Source organism: Peromyscus eremicus, chromosome 2, assembly GCF_949786415.1.
Source record: "Peromyscus eremicus chromosome 2, PerEre_H2_v1, whole genome shotgun sequence".
Taxonomy (NCBI): Eukaryota; Metazoa; Chordata; class Mammalia; order Rodentia; family Cricetidae; genus Peromyscus; species Peromyscus eremicus.
Genome location: NC_081417.1, coordinates 130,316,630 through 130,331,219, shown reverse-complemented (window position 1 = coordinate 130,331,219; position 14,590 = coordinate 130,316,630). Strand labels below are relative to the sequence as shown.

The window sequence follows — 14,590 nt, the reverse complement described above, 5'->3', positions numbered from 1 at the left end:
AGGAAAAAAAAAGTCTGAATCATTTTTCCTTTACATTTTCCCTTTAAATTCACACAATAGCTGCTCTCCTCTAAGGGCTAACTAAATACAAAAATCAAAGCCTAAGTTTTACTCACAAATAACCTGATCCGAGAGAGGGAAACAAGGAAGAAATATAGGAACGCGTCCTTCCCCACATTAGAGCCCCTCAACTTTAGTTCTCAAATAAGAAATCTTACCATTTAATACACAAATTGCCATCGGTTTATGCTTCCTGACGCCAAATCCCAAGAGAAGCAAAGGCTTGCCTCTGACTAGCTGTAAGGAGCCACTGTCTCTCCCCATGCAGGGGAGGAGGACAGCACCCTGGGAAGTGTGGAGCACACTCGGGTACCATGAGGTCACTACCACCTGAACAAAAAAGTACAATGCCAAGTATGACTTCTCCTAGCTCTCTTCTGACTCACTGAAAAGCTACAGTCACTTGCCTGTGTATCTATTAGGATGCACACTAGTGTGGGGCCTCGGTTTCTGTATCTAAACATGAACTATCATGAGGATTGCGTGAAGACTAAAAAAAGAGTCTTCCTGGATCCTAACACAAGCATGGTGCTTGTTTTTATCATTGCTTTACAGCCTCCCTCAGAACTCCTAGTCCAGGGAGACAAAGGCAAGCTTGAGTTTCACTATGTAATCTCTAGGAGAGGCACAAGCACCAGCCTCCCTTTGAAAGCCAGAATCCAAACAACCCCATTCTCACTCACTCACCAGTACTGAGAAAACAAGTGACAGGGTGATAACGGCTCCCCTGCCCATTCTAGTTTAGATGCCAAGTCCTGCAGGACCTTAGACCTCTTCTAACCACCTGAGCCATGTGGAAAGACTTGCGAAGCTCTTAATGTGTCTATAGCATACACAGTAAGAAATCAACCAGACTCTTCCTGCCAATACCACAGGCAACAGTCTCGACTAACAAGGATTTCCTGTTTCTGTCTTCTGACTTCAGCACTTACTAGCCATGGCACCATGGGCACTCTGTTCTTCAATTCCTTGCCTATAAAATGACAATAATAGTTTCTACTTCTAAAGTGAGAATGGAATGAGAACAGAGGTACAACATCAAGAGCAGTGTCTAGCATATAATGGCTCAGAAAGTGTTAGTTTACTATCATTACTACAACTATGAAACTGGCTCTTCCTCAGTTATCTCCTACATCCCTATAAGTCTCTAGGCCTCCCAAAGGGCACAGTATACATGCCCTACCCAGCCCCGCTTGGGCAACACTAACAGCTAGAGGGCCTCCTATCTTACAGCTTTGTTTTCTCATTTGATTTCATCCACATCAAGAAGGACCACTTGAAAGAAGTCTTAAGAAAAGACTGGAGAGATAGCTCAGCATTTGAGTACAGGCTACTACTCTTCCAGAGCTCTCAGCATTTGAGTACAGGCTAATATTCCAGAGTTTGATTCCCAGCATCCACATGGTGGCTCAAAATCATCTGTTGCTCCAGTCCCAGGGCATTGGATGCTCTCTTCTGGTCTCTGCAGACACTGTATGCACATGGGGTACAGATATACTTGCAGGCAGGCAAAACACCCATATATGTAAAATTAATAGATCTTAGGAGGTCAGGCTTCCACATATCAACACTAACAGGGTTCCAAACTGCCCTCCTAACAACCAAATTCAGATCAAGTCAAAGGACAGAGGGTAATGCTTCCTCTTCCTTTGTAAAAATTTCAGTTTAAAACTGTTAAACGCAATAAAGAAATATCAGTTGGAGTTGGGAGAACCAGAGAGGTCTAAATGAAGGATAAGGGGCAAGGCAGGTGAGACAGGCATCCATGCAGAGGTGGCAAGGTGTACTGTATCATGTCAGAGCCAAGGGCATTCATGCCAAAAGGAACTTAATGAGATTCATAGACAAGAAAAAAAAAAGTCACTCCCAAGGGAGGGGTAAAGGGCCAGTAACAACAGAATATATACAAATTACAATGACACACAAAATGGATACACAGAGTGTATATATTAAGGATAATGGAAACCAGGTTTCTCACTACTATAAAAACAAACAAACAAACAAAACCTGTGGTATTGTTTTGGAATTGGCAGTAAGAATTTGAATTCATGATTTCTGGTATAGATGTGGTAGACATGGATATATAAATAAAAGTATGATAACAGCCAGATAGTGGTGGTATAGATGTGGTGTACAAGGATATATAAATGTAGATATAAATAAAAGTATAAAAGTATGATAACAGTCAGGCGATGGTGGCACATGCCTTTAATCCCAGCACTCGGGAAGCAGAGGCAGGTGAATCTCTGTGAGCTCGAGGACAGCCAGGACTATACAAAGAAACCCTGTCTCAACAAAACAAAACAAAAGTATAATTATACATACACAAAAAGATAGAAATTCACACTCTAGCACTGACTAAGGATGGATTAACAGCAATGAGCACACCTAGCACACCAGTGCCTTCCAAATACCACTGTCCACTAAATGAACCAGAGCTCCTTGGAGAAACGGCAAGAAAACTACAAGATGAGCCTAAGCTAGGCTACAAGAAAGGAAGAGAATGCTCAAAGAATAGAAACAAATCAAAGGGACTCAAAAGCCGCCTTGAGGGGATCCTGCTGGTCAAATAGGAGGGATGGAGATGGATTATAATGCAATGAATAAGCCAAGAAACCATGAGTCCATAAAGATTTAATAAACACAACTAAAGTCTATGGAGGAATATAAACATGGTATCAAGGTATTTCTCCACAGAACCCTTATTAGTTACAATAAGAAGTAATTTTATAATGGAAAAAGATGAGCAGACATCATCTTACAAAACCAGTCAAAAATAAGCATCAATGCTAGATGTGGTGGCACGAACCTTTAATCCCAGCACTTGGGAGGCCGAGACAGGAATACAAGACCAAGACCAACTTTGTACACAGTCAGATCCAGGTCAGCCAGGGTTAGTCAGACCACACACACACACACACACACACACACACACACACACACACACGGCATCGATAATGGGATAAATCAAAATTACATGCCACTTGACAAGATGTAATGAGAACAAAGGATCATTTCTGATATCCTGCTGAAAAGACACAATATGAGCCTAACTGTAAAAAAGTATCAGACAAATCATAAGAGAGGAACAATCCACACAATAACCAGCCCATAATCTTCAAAAGTATCAAAGTCATGATCGTCAAGGAAAATGTACTGAGGAAAATCTAAAGGAGACTACAGACTTGATAACTAAATGCAAACCAGTTATCAACCACACCCTTTTGCTACAAAGAACAAAACTTGAATGGGATTCTAGACTAGATAGAGGTTAACATATCTGACCTTGATAGTTGTATTGTAGTTGGGTAAGAAAAGGGCCTGCTTGTAGAAAATACACATCAAGTATCCTGAATAATGGGACATCAGTTCAGGACCTTAATTCTCAAATGGTTCTGAAAAGAAATCTTTGTATTGCACTTCCAATGTTTATGTAAATTTGGGTTGTTTCAAACTATTGTTTTTTTAAATACTTTAAAAATCCAGGTATAGGCCGGTTCAGGCCAGCCTAGCCTACAAAATGAGTCCCAGGACAGTCAGTGCTACACAGAGAAAACTTGTCTTGAAAAACCAAATAAATAAATAATAAAAACTCCAGGTATAAGGCTGAGAGTGTAGCTCTGTGGTACAGTACTGGCCACCCATGCATGAGGCCCTAGGTTCAATCCTCACAGTAAGTTAAATAAATAAAATCCACGTGCAATGTAATTTTAAAAACAAAATAGAGCCAGGACGCAGGACTTTAATCCTAGTACTTGGAAGGCAGAGCCAGGCAGATCTCTGTGAGTTTGAGGCCAGCCTGGTCTACAGAGCGAGATCCAGGAAAGGCACCAAAACGACAGAGAGAAACCCTGTCTCAAAAAACCAAACAAAAGCATACGAGGGAGAGATCTTCTCACAGTGCCTACAGAAGGAGGCTACACAGCCTCCTCTAGCAGCGAGACCAGAGGGTGGGGTGGGGGGAAGACAGCTCTCACAGCATCACATTTTGGTCCTCAACGCCACTGGAAAGCTACCACCACTCAGTGTCCTTTTTAACTGTCACTCTGGCCTTACACAGCACTCTCAGAAACACCCCCATAATTCCTGCAATGGCATCCCACCTGCTCTTGCATGTGCTAACAGCTTGGGAATTTCTTTTCCATTGATGTCTTTATACTTTAGTTACAAGTGTACAGAATTTAACTCTACAGCTCCAATATCAACTGGGACTTTGGTTGAGGAGAACTCAAACAATTTATGATTCTCTGTATTCTGCATAACGTATTTTTTATCAGAGAACAAGATTTAGTCACATTTATTCTCAAACATCCTTTCCTTATAGCAAATTAAAGTAGTAAGCAGGCTATAGCAAAAGAAAAAAATGAATGACTTTCATCCCAAAATGAAGGGATCAGCTCCCCAATGGGGACAGGAAGGGGTAAATAGGGACTGCCCTGTGGCCAGCCCGATTTGGAGAAACAGGCCTGTGCCACAGCCCCTGGAGGATGGTCTCTGTGCAGAGTATTTACACAACAGACACCAATGGTTCCTCTGCAGCCATTACTGTCTATCAGGTAAATAACACATGTGCCAAGACACACATTTAATGAGGGAAATAATATGCCTTTATAAAAAGACTCAATCTGTATTTACCTGAGAGACCAAAGAAGCACCAAATCACCAGATTAGTGGAACCACAGAGGAGTCGTTCTGGTGTCTTGGGTAAATAGACATTTTATAGCCTCCATTACTGGAAAGGGAAGGGAGGGAGGGGGTCATCCTTCAACATCCACACACGCTGGCTGGGAGAGCTTCAGATAGGACAAGCTGAGGAGTCCATCAGGAAACCTGTGGTCTCCTGACACTCCACCTCCTCAGCCACACACACTTGAAATCTCTGGGAGCACACAGGTCTATGCCTTCCCTGGATCCAATGCACACCATTAAAAACCAGAGACAGAACTACATTCCAAAGAAACTCTACAGGATTAAGTCCATCTGACTCAAAAGCCTGGACCACCATGCTTTAGCTTCCCAGTCCTGGAGAAAGACCCTGTCCTAGGATGACTAAGCAATTATACTCAAGTACCCCAGTCATAGAAACAACAAAGATACCTGTCTGGAACCTATTTGGTTCCAGGTTTTGACTTAGGCAGCTAAAAATAGCCCAAGAAATATGTAATTATGTAAATAAACTTCATGCCTTTAAAAGTCATACTATTTGGGGTGGTGGCGCACACCTTTAATTTCAGCACTCAGGAGGCAGAGGATCTAGCCCAGTCTACAGAGTGTGTTCCAGGACAGCCAGGGCTACACAAAGAAACCCTGTCTCAAAAAACAAAACAAAACAAAAGTCATACTATTCAATCGAATGAACCTTTACTGCCTGAGCACTCTGTGAAAATCACAGTCAAAAAGGAAGAAAACTTAAGAGGCAAACACAAGCGAGCCAGCCAGGGAGAAGCCAGAAAGAGGAAAGGTATCCCAAGACTCACTAGAAAAGAAAGAAATGGAGCCAGGTAGTGGTGGCGCACACATTTAATCCCAGAATTTGGGAGGTAGAGGCAGGTGGATCTCAGTGAGTTCGATGACAGCCTGGTCTACAGAGTGAGTTCCAGGACAGCCAGGGCTACACAGAGAAACCCTGTCTCGAAAAAACAAAAACAAAAAAACAAAAAAACAAAAAAAAAGAAAAAGAAAAAGAAAGAAAGAAATAAAAAGAAATAGCCAGGCATGGTGGTGCAGACCTTTAATCTCAGCATGCAGGAGGTAGAGGAAAGCAGATCTCTGTGAGCTGGAGGTCAGCAAAAGAGCTATGTGGTGAGACCCTGTCTCAAACAAAGGAAAGAATGGAGGGAGGGAGGGAGGGAAAAGGGGAGAGGATGCGCAATAACAAAACCCGAGACTCCAACATCAGGCTTTCAGACCACTGCTCACTCCAATGCAAGAAGCAGGCCTCAAACTCAAGCTTCTCTGCACTCTCACAGAAGAAGCAAGAGTCCAAGCATTCTGGCTAGTTTGCTAATGGCTACACACAACAAGCCTCAAACTCCTTGCAATTTCAACTTTCTGATAGCTCCAGAGTGGGAAGGAAACAGCAGGAACTCGAATGGGGTCGTCATCTCAATGGAACACTCTCCTCTCCACACCCCGTTCTCTGCCTTGGCCTAGAGCCACAGTCACTGTTGCTTCCAGACAGGGCTAGCAGAGCTCTCTGACATCAGAAACAGATGCTAACCCCAAACCACCAGCAACGCTGAAGTCATCATCAAAAGCTGTCAGGAACACACATTCTGATGACATCAATCAGGCCATCTCAGCAGCTCAAGGCAACACAAGAGGCAATTCTTTAGGATCTGCCTGCTGTTTGCTAACCCACCAGGCATGCCCACTTGCAAACTCTTTCTGGAGGCTAAAGCTGAACAATGTCTCTCCACTAAGTCCTACAAATCAGATGCCTCTCAATGACAAACCTTCTTTCCTAAAACAACAAAGATAAAGCCAGAGATGAGGAAGTCACAGTATGGCCATCCTCTAAGTATGCCCCACCCTTGCAGAGGGCATATCTACAACATGTGCGTGTGCATGTGTGTGTGTGTGTGTGCGTGTGTGTGTAGAGAGGGAGAGAGAAAGAGAGGTGTCTATTTTATTTTTAAAAAATACACTTTAGTCAGGTGGTGGTGGTGTACACCTTTAATCTCAGCCCTTAGGAGGCAGAGGCAGGTGGATCTCTAAAGGCCAGCCTGGTCTACAGAGTGAGCTCCAGGACAGCCAGAGTTACATGGAAAAACTCTGTCTCAAAAAACTAAACAAGCAACAAATAAACACACTTTAGCTTGAGCACAGCGCAGCAGCAATAGTTGGGGTGTCTTGGGTTAAAATAACTGCAGTGCACTACAAGGGGCCCCAAGCCTCTTCCACACACACACAATTCCAGAGGTGTGGTTCTTCTCATCTTACAGAGTGAGAAACTCGAAGGAGGCAGAGGCACAGGCCCAGTTAGCTCTTGCTCAGGTCCCCAAATGTGGCATTTCCTTCTACAAATCTGGGCCTTGACAAATGCTGCTCCCTCTGTTTTGGAAAGCACTGCTATTTTTCACCAGCAAATTAACACTTTCTTTGAAACCCAGATAAATCCCACCCTTTTTGTAGATTTCTCTGATACTCCATGATAAAGTTAATGGCTTCCATGTGACCCAGTAGTACAGTGTCTTCTCATTCTATGGTGACACACTAAGTACCTGTCTCTTCTGCTACTAACAGTTTTCAAAGACTCCATGAGGAAGGATGGAGGGCAGCAGCAGAGCTCTGCATACATGTATATGTAAAAACAAGCATTGTGTGTGCATAAAAAGCATATTTTGTAACTATTTTCTTGTTAGGCATTTTCATGCATTTCAAATTTTCACACAGCTTGAAAGAGGAGCACCGAGTTTTAATCTAAATGGTACATGAGTTTTAGAAATCTGGAAACAGTTTCTTAAAAGCAGCAACTACATTTTATTCATTTCTTTACTCCCAGCACATAATCAGGCACAATTAAGAAAGTAAAGACTTGCTAAATGAATTAATATGCCAAAGCCACAATGCCAACTACTCTAGAAGTAGAACATGCTAGACAGAGCACAGCCAAAGCACACCAAACAAAGCTAGTCAGCTTCCTTCCATCCCTTCTTTCCCTTTCTGCCATTTCTCAAAGAAAGAGAGAAGGAGAGAGAGAGAGAGAGAGAGAGAGAGAGAGAGAGAGAGAGGAGAGAGAGAATGAGTGAATGAATATTGCCTTGGTGTAGGAATACTATTAAAAGGATTAATTTAGGGTCCGGTGTTTGGACTGTCACATCCAATCACTGCACACAGATCTACAGCTTCCCAAATCAGACTCATGCAAAAAGGAATCAATCGCAAGGACACAGAGGGTCTGAACAGGCATACTAATGGCCTTCTGAGGTGCCAGCGGCCAGCTCTGACACTCCCATAAATTATCTGCCTTTTGATTTTACCTGTAGCTGTGGGGCACAAGGCACAATTTTGAACATATCAAAGCAATCCCTCCTAACCCAAGGTTCCCCAAGGAATGTCCCCCAAAGGAGGAAGAAGCTAAAAACAACAACCCTAAGGGAATCTGCTTCCCAACAGATCTAGTCCTCAAAATCATCAATTAAAACCCAACAGAACCAAATAAATAAAGCAGGATTCAAACAAAGTCCAGCAGAATGGATGGGGCATCATCAACTGAACAACGACTATGCATCTCTCACTCAAGGGAAGAGAAATCAAAACAGTCAACTAGCACAATTTCATCTGGAGGCAAGTCTGCACTAGCTTTAACAGTGCCTTACACTGTGATCTTAGGCAACTCAATTCAATTTTCTTTTGCCTGGGTTTCCTCACATGGTAGCAAGAAAACCAAAACAGACCACTCATTTCCCTGAGTGGGAGGGGAAAGTAACAAAAACATTCAAGAGGCACTTTATAAAGATGCAGGGCTAGTAATGTGACAACACTAATAAATGACCCCAAACAGGGAGGAAGGCTAGTAACATGGGTAAGTCTTGGGAAGCTGCTTAATCCATTCACTCTACTGATGGTTTGGACTATGGAACTCCTACTATGTGCAAATTTTCCACGGTGTAAAATCATGCCTTGCTTTAGTTATAACTGACTCCTGTAGGCTAACTAAGCTTTTACCATATGGACACAATGAAAATTGTGTGGACTCAAAGCTTAAGCCAAAACTCATATCACCCAACTATTTCCTGATTTTGTGCAGAATATTAGTAGTAGCTCCCACCTTTAGTCCTGGCACTTGGGAGGCAAAGGCAAACAGATCTCTATGAGATCAAGGCTAGCCTGGTCTACGTAGAGAGTTTCAAAGCAGCCACAGTGGGAGCCTGTCTAAAAATTAAAACAAACAAACCAGTATCAATACACTACTAAGAGCTTCCTCTACATCATCAAAGCCTTTAAACAACGCTATTAAATCCCACAATCCATTTTAGACAGCAAAGTGAAACTCAAAAGAGGTAAGTCAACTTGTCCAAGGTCCCAGAAACACCACTCTCAGAAATCTGTGCTTCCCTCCATTGCTGCAAGTACACTTGGGCTCATAGAGGAAGAGGAAGAAAGAGGGAAGGAGCAGAGTAGAATTCTGGCTGTCAACTTCTCACACTCAACAAACAAATTTATTGGCCACCTGCCTGAGACACACCATCACACCTGATCTGACAGACATTTCCAAAATCAGGCATGGGTTATCAGTCTGCTACAGGCAAGGAAAGAAGAGACCAAGTAGGACATACAGAATAAGGACAATTGCCTAGAAAGTTTAAGAACGCACGTCAGTTTCTATATATATAACTCAAACAGTTCCTAGCTATTAAGCTGGGAACTCTAAAATGAAGAAATACTTCAACAGAAAATAGTTTTCAAAACATTTTAATTCACTGTATGCTGATTCTCTTCCTTTATCTTTCCCAATCTGTGAAACACTAGCTGGCTGGCATTTCCAAGAAATTCTCTGATAGACACCTTTTAAGTGCCATTAGACAAGACATAAAATCAGTAAAGAGAATTAATACTAACACACACACACACACACACACACACACACACACACACACACACACACTTCAATTATATTTAGTTTGATCCTTAAGGATCACAAAACTGCCACATAAGGGGAATATTAAACTGCTACCCCAGACTCTTTACTGTTCTCTCTGCTTCCAGTTTTATCTGCCCCTTCAATCCATTCTTCACACTAATATCAAAACAAGCTTTCTACAACATAAACCTCACAATTATAATCTTCATATTTTTCCTTTTTCTTTCTGTTTTGATATGTAGCACAGGCTGGCCTTGAATCAGTGATCCTCCTGACTTAGCCTCCTGATTACAGGAGTATACCACCACCCTGAGCTTCTTACAATCTTTCAGTGGCTTCTTAATGTTCTGATCTAGAGATCGGCAAACTATGGTCCATGGGCCAAATCCAGCTGCCACCTTTATAAATAAATTTTTACTAGAACACAGTCATGTTCACTTTCACACCATCCATAGCTGCTGAAATGCTCACTACAAGCTGTATAGTTGTAAAAGAGTCACAAAGCCTAAGTATCTACTCCTGTCCTTTCTAGAAAAGCTTGCTAACCTTTAGTCTTTTTTATGCCCCGCTTCTGCTCACCCTCACACCATCTAACTAGAGTTTCTAAGGCCCTAGCCTCTGCTCACCTTTCCTGCTTCATTTCCCACTGGCCTTTTAATTACACTGAACTTCCTCAAACTCAACAAAGCTCTGATACTCAGTCCCTCATGTGTTTCTTTAATTCTAGGAAAGGAGGTTGATTCCTCTGGGAAGCCACCCCAGAGTCTACAAATCCAGGGTAAGGTCACTCCTGTAGTCCCAGAGAACTTAGGTCCTTTACTTTAGTTATTGGGTATATCATAACTGCTGCATTCCTAGTGGTCTCTCCTATGGAACTGAAAGCTTTTGGCTATCATGGACAGTCTTGATGACTACTGTATCCCAGCAACTAGCAAAATGTTTGGGCCTTAGTTATTGAACAAATGACTCCCAAATTCCTGGGTAGCAATCATCAAAAGTTCACCTTTTTAGTCAGTCCAGGTAGAAGTAGGTAGGGACTCGCCAACCATTCACTCAAAGGTGACACAAATATATCAAACCAAAATAAATCACAAAAGCCATATGTGAGGTGGTCTTACTGTTGAATTAAGATGAGTATTTCTCAGAATATAGGGCTATTTTAGCTCTACTCAATTACCCTAAAGGCAAGGTACTCATGAGGTGTCTATTAAAGAAATCATGGTTGGGCATGGTAGTCCATGCTTATAATCCCAGCTACTAGGTAGAGTCTGAAGCAGGAGCATTACAAGTCTGAGGCCAGTCTGGTCAATTAGTAAAGATCAAATATAAGTTTAAAAAGAGAAGAAAGGGGGGGGAGAGGGGGAGAGAGAGGAAAGACTAGGAATTTTGTTCAATGGCGGCATGCTTGCCTAGCATGTTGCAAGGTCCTGGGTTCAATCCCCAGTACTGAGGAGATTTAAAAAAAAGCAAATCATGACAGAACTGGAAAAAGCTATAGAAAAATGCAATCTGCACCGGCCCCCATCACATACCCACCAAACCCAAACAGTCAGACACCAAACGAGATCATGCAACAGGATTCTCACCTCTCCTTACTTCGAAGATGCCAAGACTGGCAGCTGGAGTCGCTGAAGGGTCTGTGAGAGCTGGAAAGCCCCAATGCTGTGGACAAACACACATCTCTGCAACAGGTATATTTCAATTCAAAGGTTTAAATCCTCCTTAAGGGTCACTCTTAGCTCAAACTCATAAATTCAAATTTTGGGCTATGGCTATCTCTGTAGAAGATAATGGCCCTAAAGACCTTTCAGATGCCATTGACTGATACATACATACATATATATATGGGTGTGTTGTATATATGAATTACGGATTTCATGTTCTCTGATATATTGTTCTCCCTAAAAAAGTTTATCTTCTAGAAATACCAAATACTCATAATATCTGAGCCTCAACTAAGAAAGATGGTCATGAAGTGGTGGCTCACTGGATAACTTCAGAATCCTATCAGACAAGGACACAAGGCTAGCAATATTCAGAATTCAAGGACTGGGCATGAGACAGGACTGAAGAGAAGGGTTCATTGCCACAAACTTATAGTTGGTAACTGGAATGGAAACACAGATCAGGAAACACTTTCAAAATACTTCCAAGTCTGCCTCAAATTCTAGGAAAGTCAAGCTAGCCAAATCCCAAATCAACACATCAAGGGAGCCAAGCATGGATGGCACATGCAAGAAAGTCCAGCCAGGGCTACACATCAAGACCATCTAAAAAATAACAATATTTTAAAAGCATCAAGGAGGGGTTAGGGATTTAGCTCAGTGGTAGAGAGCTTGCCTAGCAAGCACAAGGCCCTGGGTTCGGTCCTCAGCTCCGGGGAAAAAAAAAAAAATTATTACAAAAGTCATAAAACCCTGTGCCAGGCGGTGGTGGTGCACATCTTTAATCCCAACACTTGGGAGGCAGAGCCAGGTGGATCTCTGTGAGTTCAAGGCCAGCCTGGACTACCAAGTGAGTTCCAGGAAAGGCACAAAGCTACACAGAGAAACCCTGTCTCAAAACAAAACAAAACAAAACAAAAATCAAGGAATATCTATCATATTTATCACCTACTTCAGATATTCTAAAGGAGCAGAAATCACAGACATGATCTTTTAGGATAGTGAAGCCCTGTGCACAAACATCTACAACTGGAACCAATGTATTCCTGTCTGTCATTCCACACGTAAGATTTTATTCTATCCTGATTCCCAACTTATCCCACCACAGAGTAAACTTTCCAAAATGAAATGGAATGAAAGCACTTCTATTTGAAAATTTCAAGTAGGAGAGAGAGTTCTTAGCCAAGCTCCAAGACCTAGCTAGCTGATTATTTACAGGATCTTTGGGCAGGAATTGTTAATGAGCTTTTAATTTGGAGTGCTTAAGTTGCCAAAGTGCTCTGAGCTCCAGTGAAGCACCACAGAATCCATAAAGGAAACCTTATCAATCACTTCCCAGCAGCTCCCTTCCCCCACTCAGCACCTGCAGACAGTCAGCCAAGTGGGTTTCTAACCAAGATCACAGGCACACATTAGTGGAGTCACACTCCAAGTCACTGTTTATAAATTGGCCTTTAAATGGTAGGGGATTCAAGTATAATATACTTAAGATCCAAGAACGAACCCACTAAAACAAGGTCTACGGTGCATGATAAAGTCACAATAAAGCTGAATTTGATGAAGCCAGTTTCTGGTACAAACTCTACAGACAAAAATCATTCAGCCAATCACAACCTACTATAGTCAAACAGAGTACGGTCTTTAGTCAAAGGGATTCACGTTTTGCTGCCCTTACACTGGGAAACCAATGAAAAGCACTAGCAAATGCATGCCATAAAAATGGCCAGAGACAATTGTTGGCCCTAGTCATTGCAAAATCCTCATCTCCAGATGAGGGGCCCCATACCCAGCATCTTCCAGGTCAACATCCAGCAGTTGACATTTTGCAAGAACTCAATCCAAGTCATGGTTTCTTTGTTTTAAGAAAACACCTGTTGCTGGGCCATTTGCAATAAAGGAATGTAAAAAGCTACCTGGGTTAAGGCCCTTTCTTCACTCTGTCCACCATCATTATTACCCATGGCTTGTAACTCACAAGGAAGTAAAGTGCTAACGTGTGAGCTGTGTGCGTGTGCCGGGATGCAGAGGGGGTACTCTATATATTTACTAATTCCTCAATCTGTTTCTATTTTCTCTGGTCATATATCTCTCTTCTTCAGTAATCTCAAATCAGGGCCTTTCATCATCTCATCCAATCTATCGTGCAAAGCCCAGCTCCACCCCCACCCCCACCCCCAGCTCCCCCTTCGCCAAGAGTTACAACATGCATCCAGGGTGAGCACACGGGCCAGTATCCCAGGCTGCATTAAGTGTGCGCGCCACGACCCACACCCCGCATGCATTAACCAGGGCCCAAGCTGGAGGCCCTCTCAATCTCACCCACCCCAGGGTGTTGCCCCCAGCTCGGGCCCATCCAGGTCCAAGGGAGCGTAAGGGGAGGGGCAGGGGGCCAGGAGACCAGCCCTCCTTCCCAGGGCCGCCCCCGCCCCCCGTCAGCTGCCGGAGAGGCTGTCGCCATGGCAACGCCCCCTCCTCCGGGCCAGCGCGGCAGGCTCTCTCCAGGTGCAGGCCCCGACGTCTCCCTCGGCCTCAGCAGGCGCTTGGGGCAGTTGACGGCAGCGGGCACGGCCCGCGCCGCCTGCGGCGCTGACCAGACAGAAGCAGGGCCAGCTCCGCCCGCTCCCCACAGCCCGTTCCAGGCCGCCTCAACAGCGGCAGCCAGCACCACGAGTCCACAACACACCGACTCACCTCCGCGCACTCTGACCCCGACCGACGCGGTGGACGGGCGGGCGCAGTAGCCAACCGCTGAGCCCGCCGCTGGCGCCTTTAGCCAATGAACTACAATGAGGCGGGGCTTCTTCTCCCCAAACGCTCTCTCTCCCGCCGACATGCGCGCTAAGGTGTGTCAAGATGGTGACCGTTGGCGCTGGGCCTTGTGGGACTTGTAGTTTGGAGGAGACACGTATTCAGAAGAGAAGGGGAGGGTCACTTCTGAACAGTGAAAGAGATTTTCTTAAAAATAAATAAATGATACTAATAATAAAATAAACCGAAAACTTCGTCAGGCTTAGAATAACTCAGATTCTCTACTTCTTTCCCCCACGTTCACTGTAAGCACACAGTGAGTATGGGCTTAGGGGATGTTCTCTTCAGGCGACACCTTCTGTGATTCATTCGTCAACAAGTAATCATTACTTTCTGATACGGGCCTGAGGGAGATCTGGAAAGAAGAGAGGCGAATTCGGCTAAGAAAAAAAAAAAGTGCTTAGATTTCTGAAGGGCCTCTCTAAGGAAGAAGCTACTGGCTTGTTCAGACCCCCTCAGAGGAAATGTCAGG

At 43.6% G+C, this 14,590-nt stretch overlaps 1 protein-coding gene across 4 annotated transcripts in view; it reads right to left on the bottom strand.

The window, feature by feature from the left end:
* Positions 1 to 14,159, bottom strand: part of Eri3 (ERI1 exoribonuclease family member 3) — a 100,544-nt gene extending 86,385 nt beyond the window's left edge. For 2 of the 4 annotated variants that reach the window (XM_059254831.1, XM_059254830.1), the window contains exons 1-2: positions 13,634 to 13,993; positions 11,233 to 11,308 (exon numbers count right to left, since the gene is read on the bottom strand). In XM_059254831.1, the coding sequence (XP_059110814.1) occupies positions 11,233 to 11,308; positions 13,634 to 13,768 (211 nt within the window). In that variant the 5' untranslated portion in view covers positions 13,769 to 13,993. The other 2 variants (XM_059254833.1, XM_059254832.1) reach the window with 2 other exon arrangements.
* Positions 14,160 to 14,590: the final 431 nt, after the last annotated feature.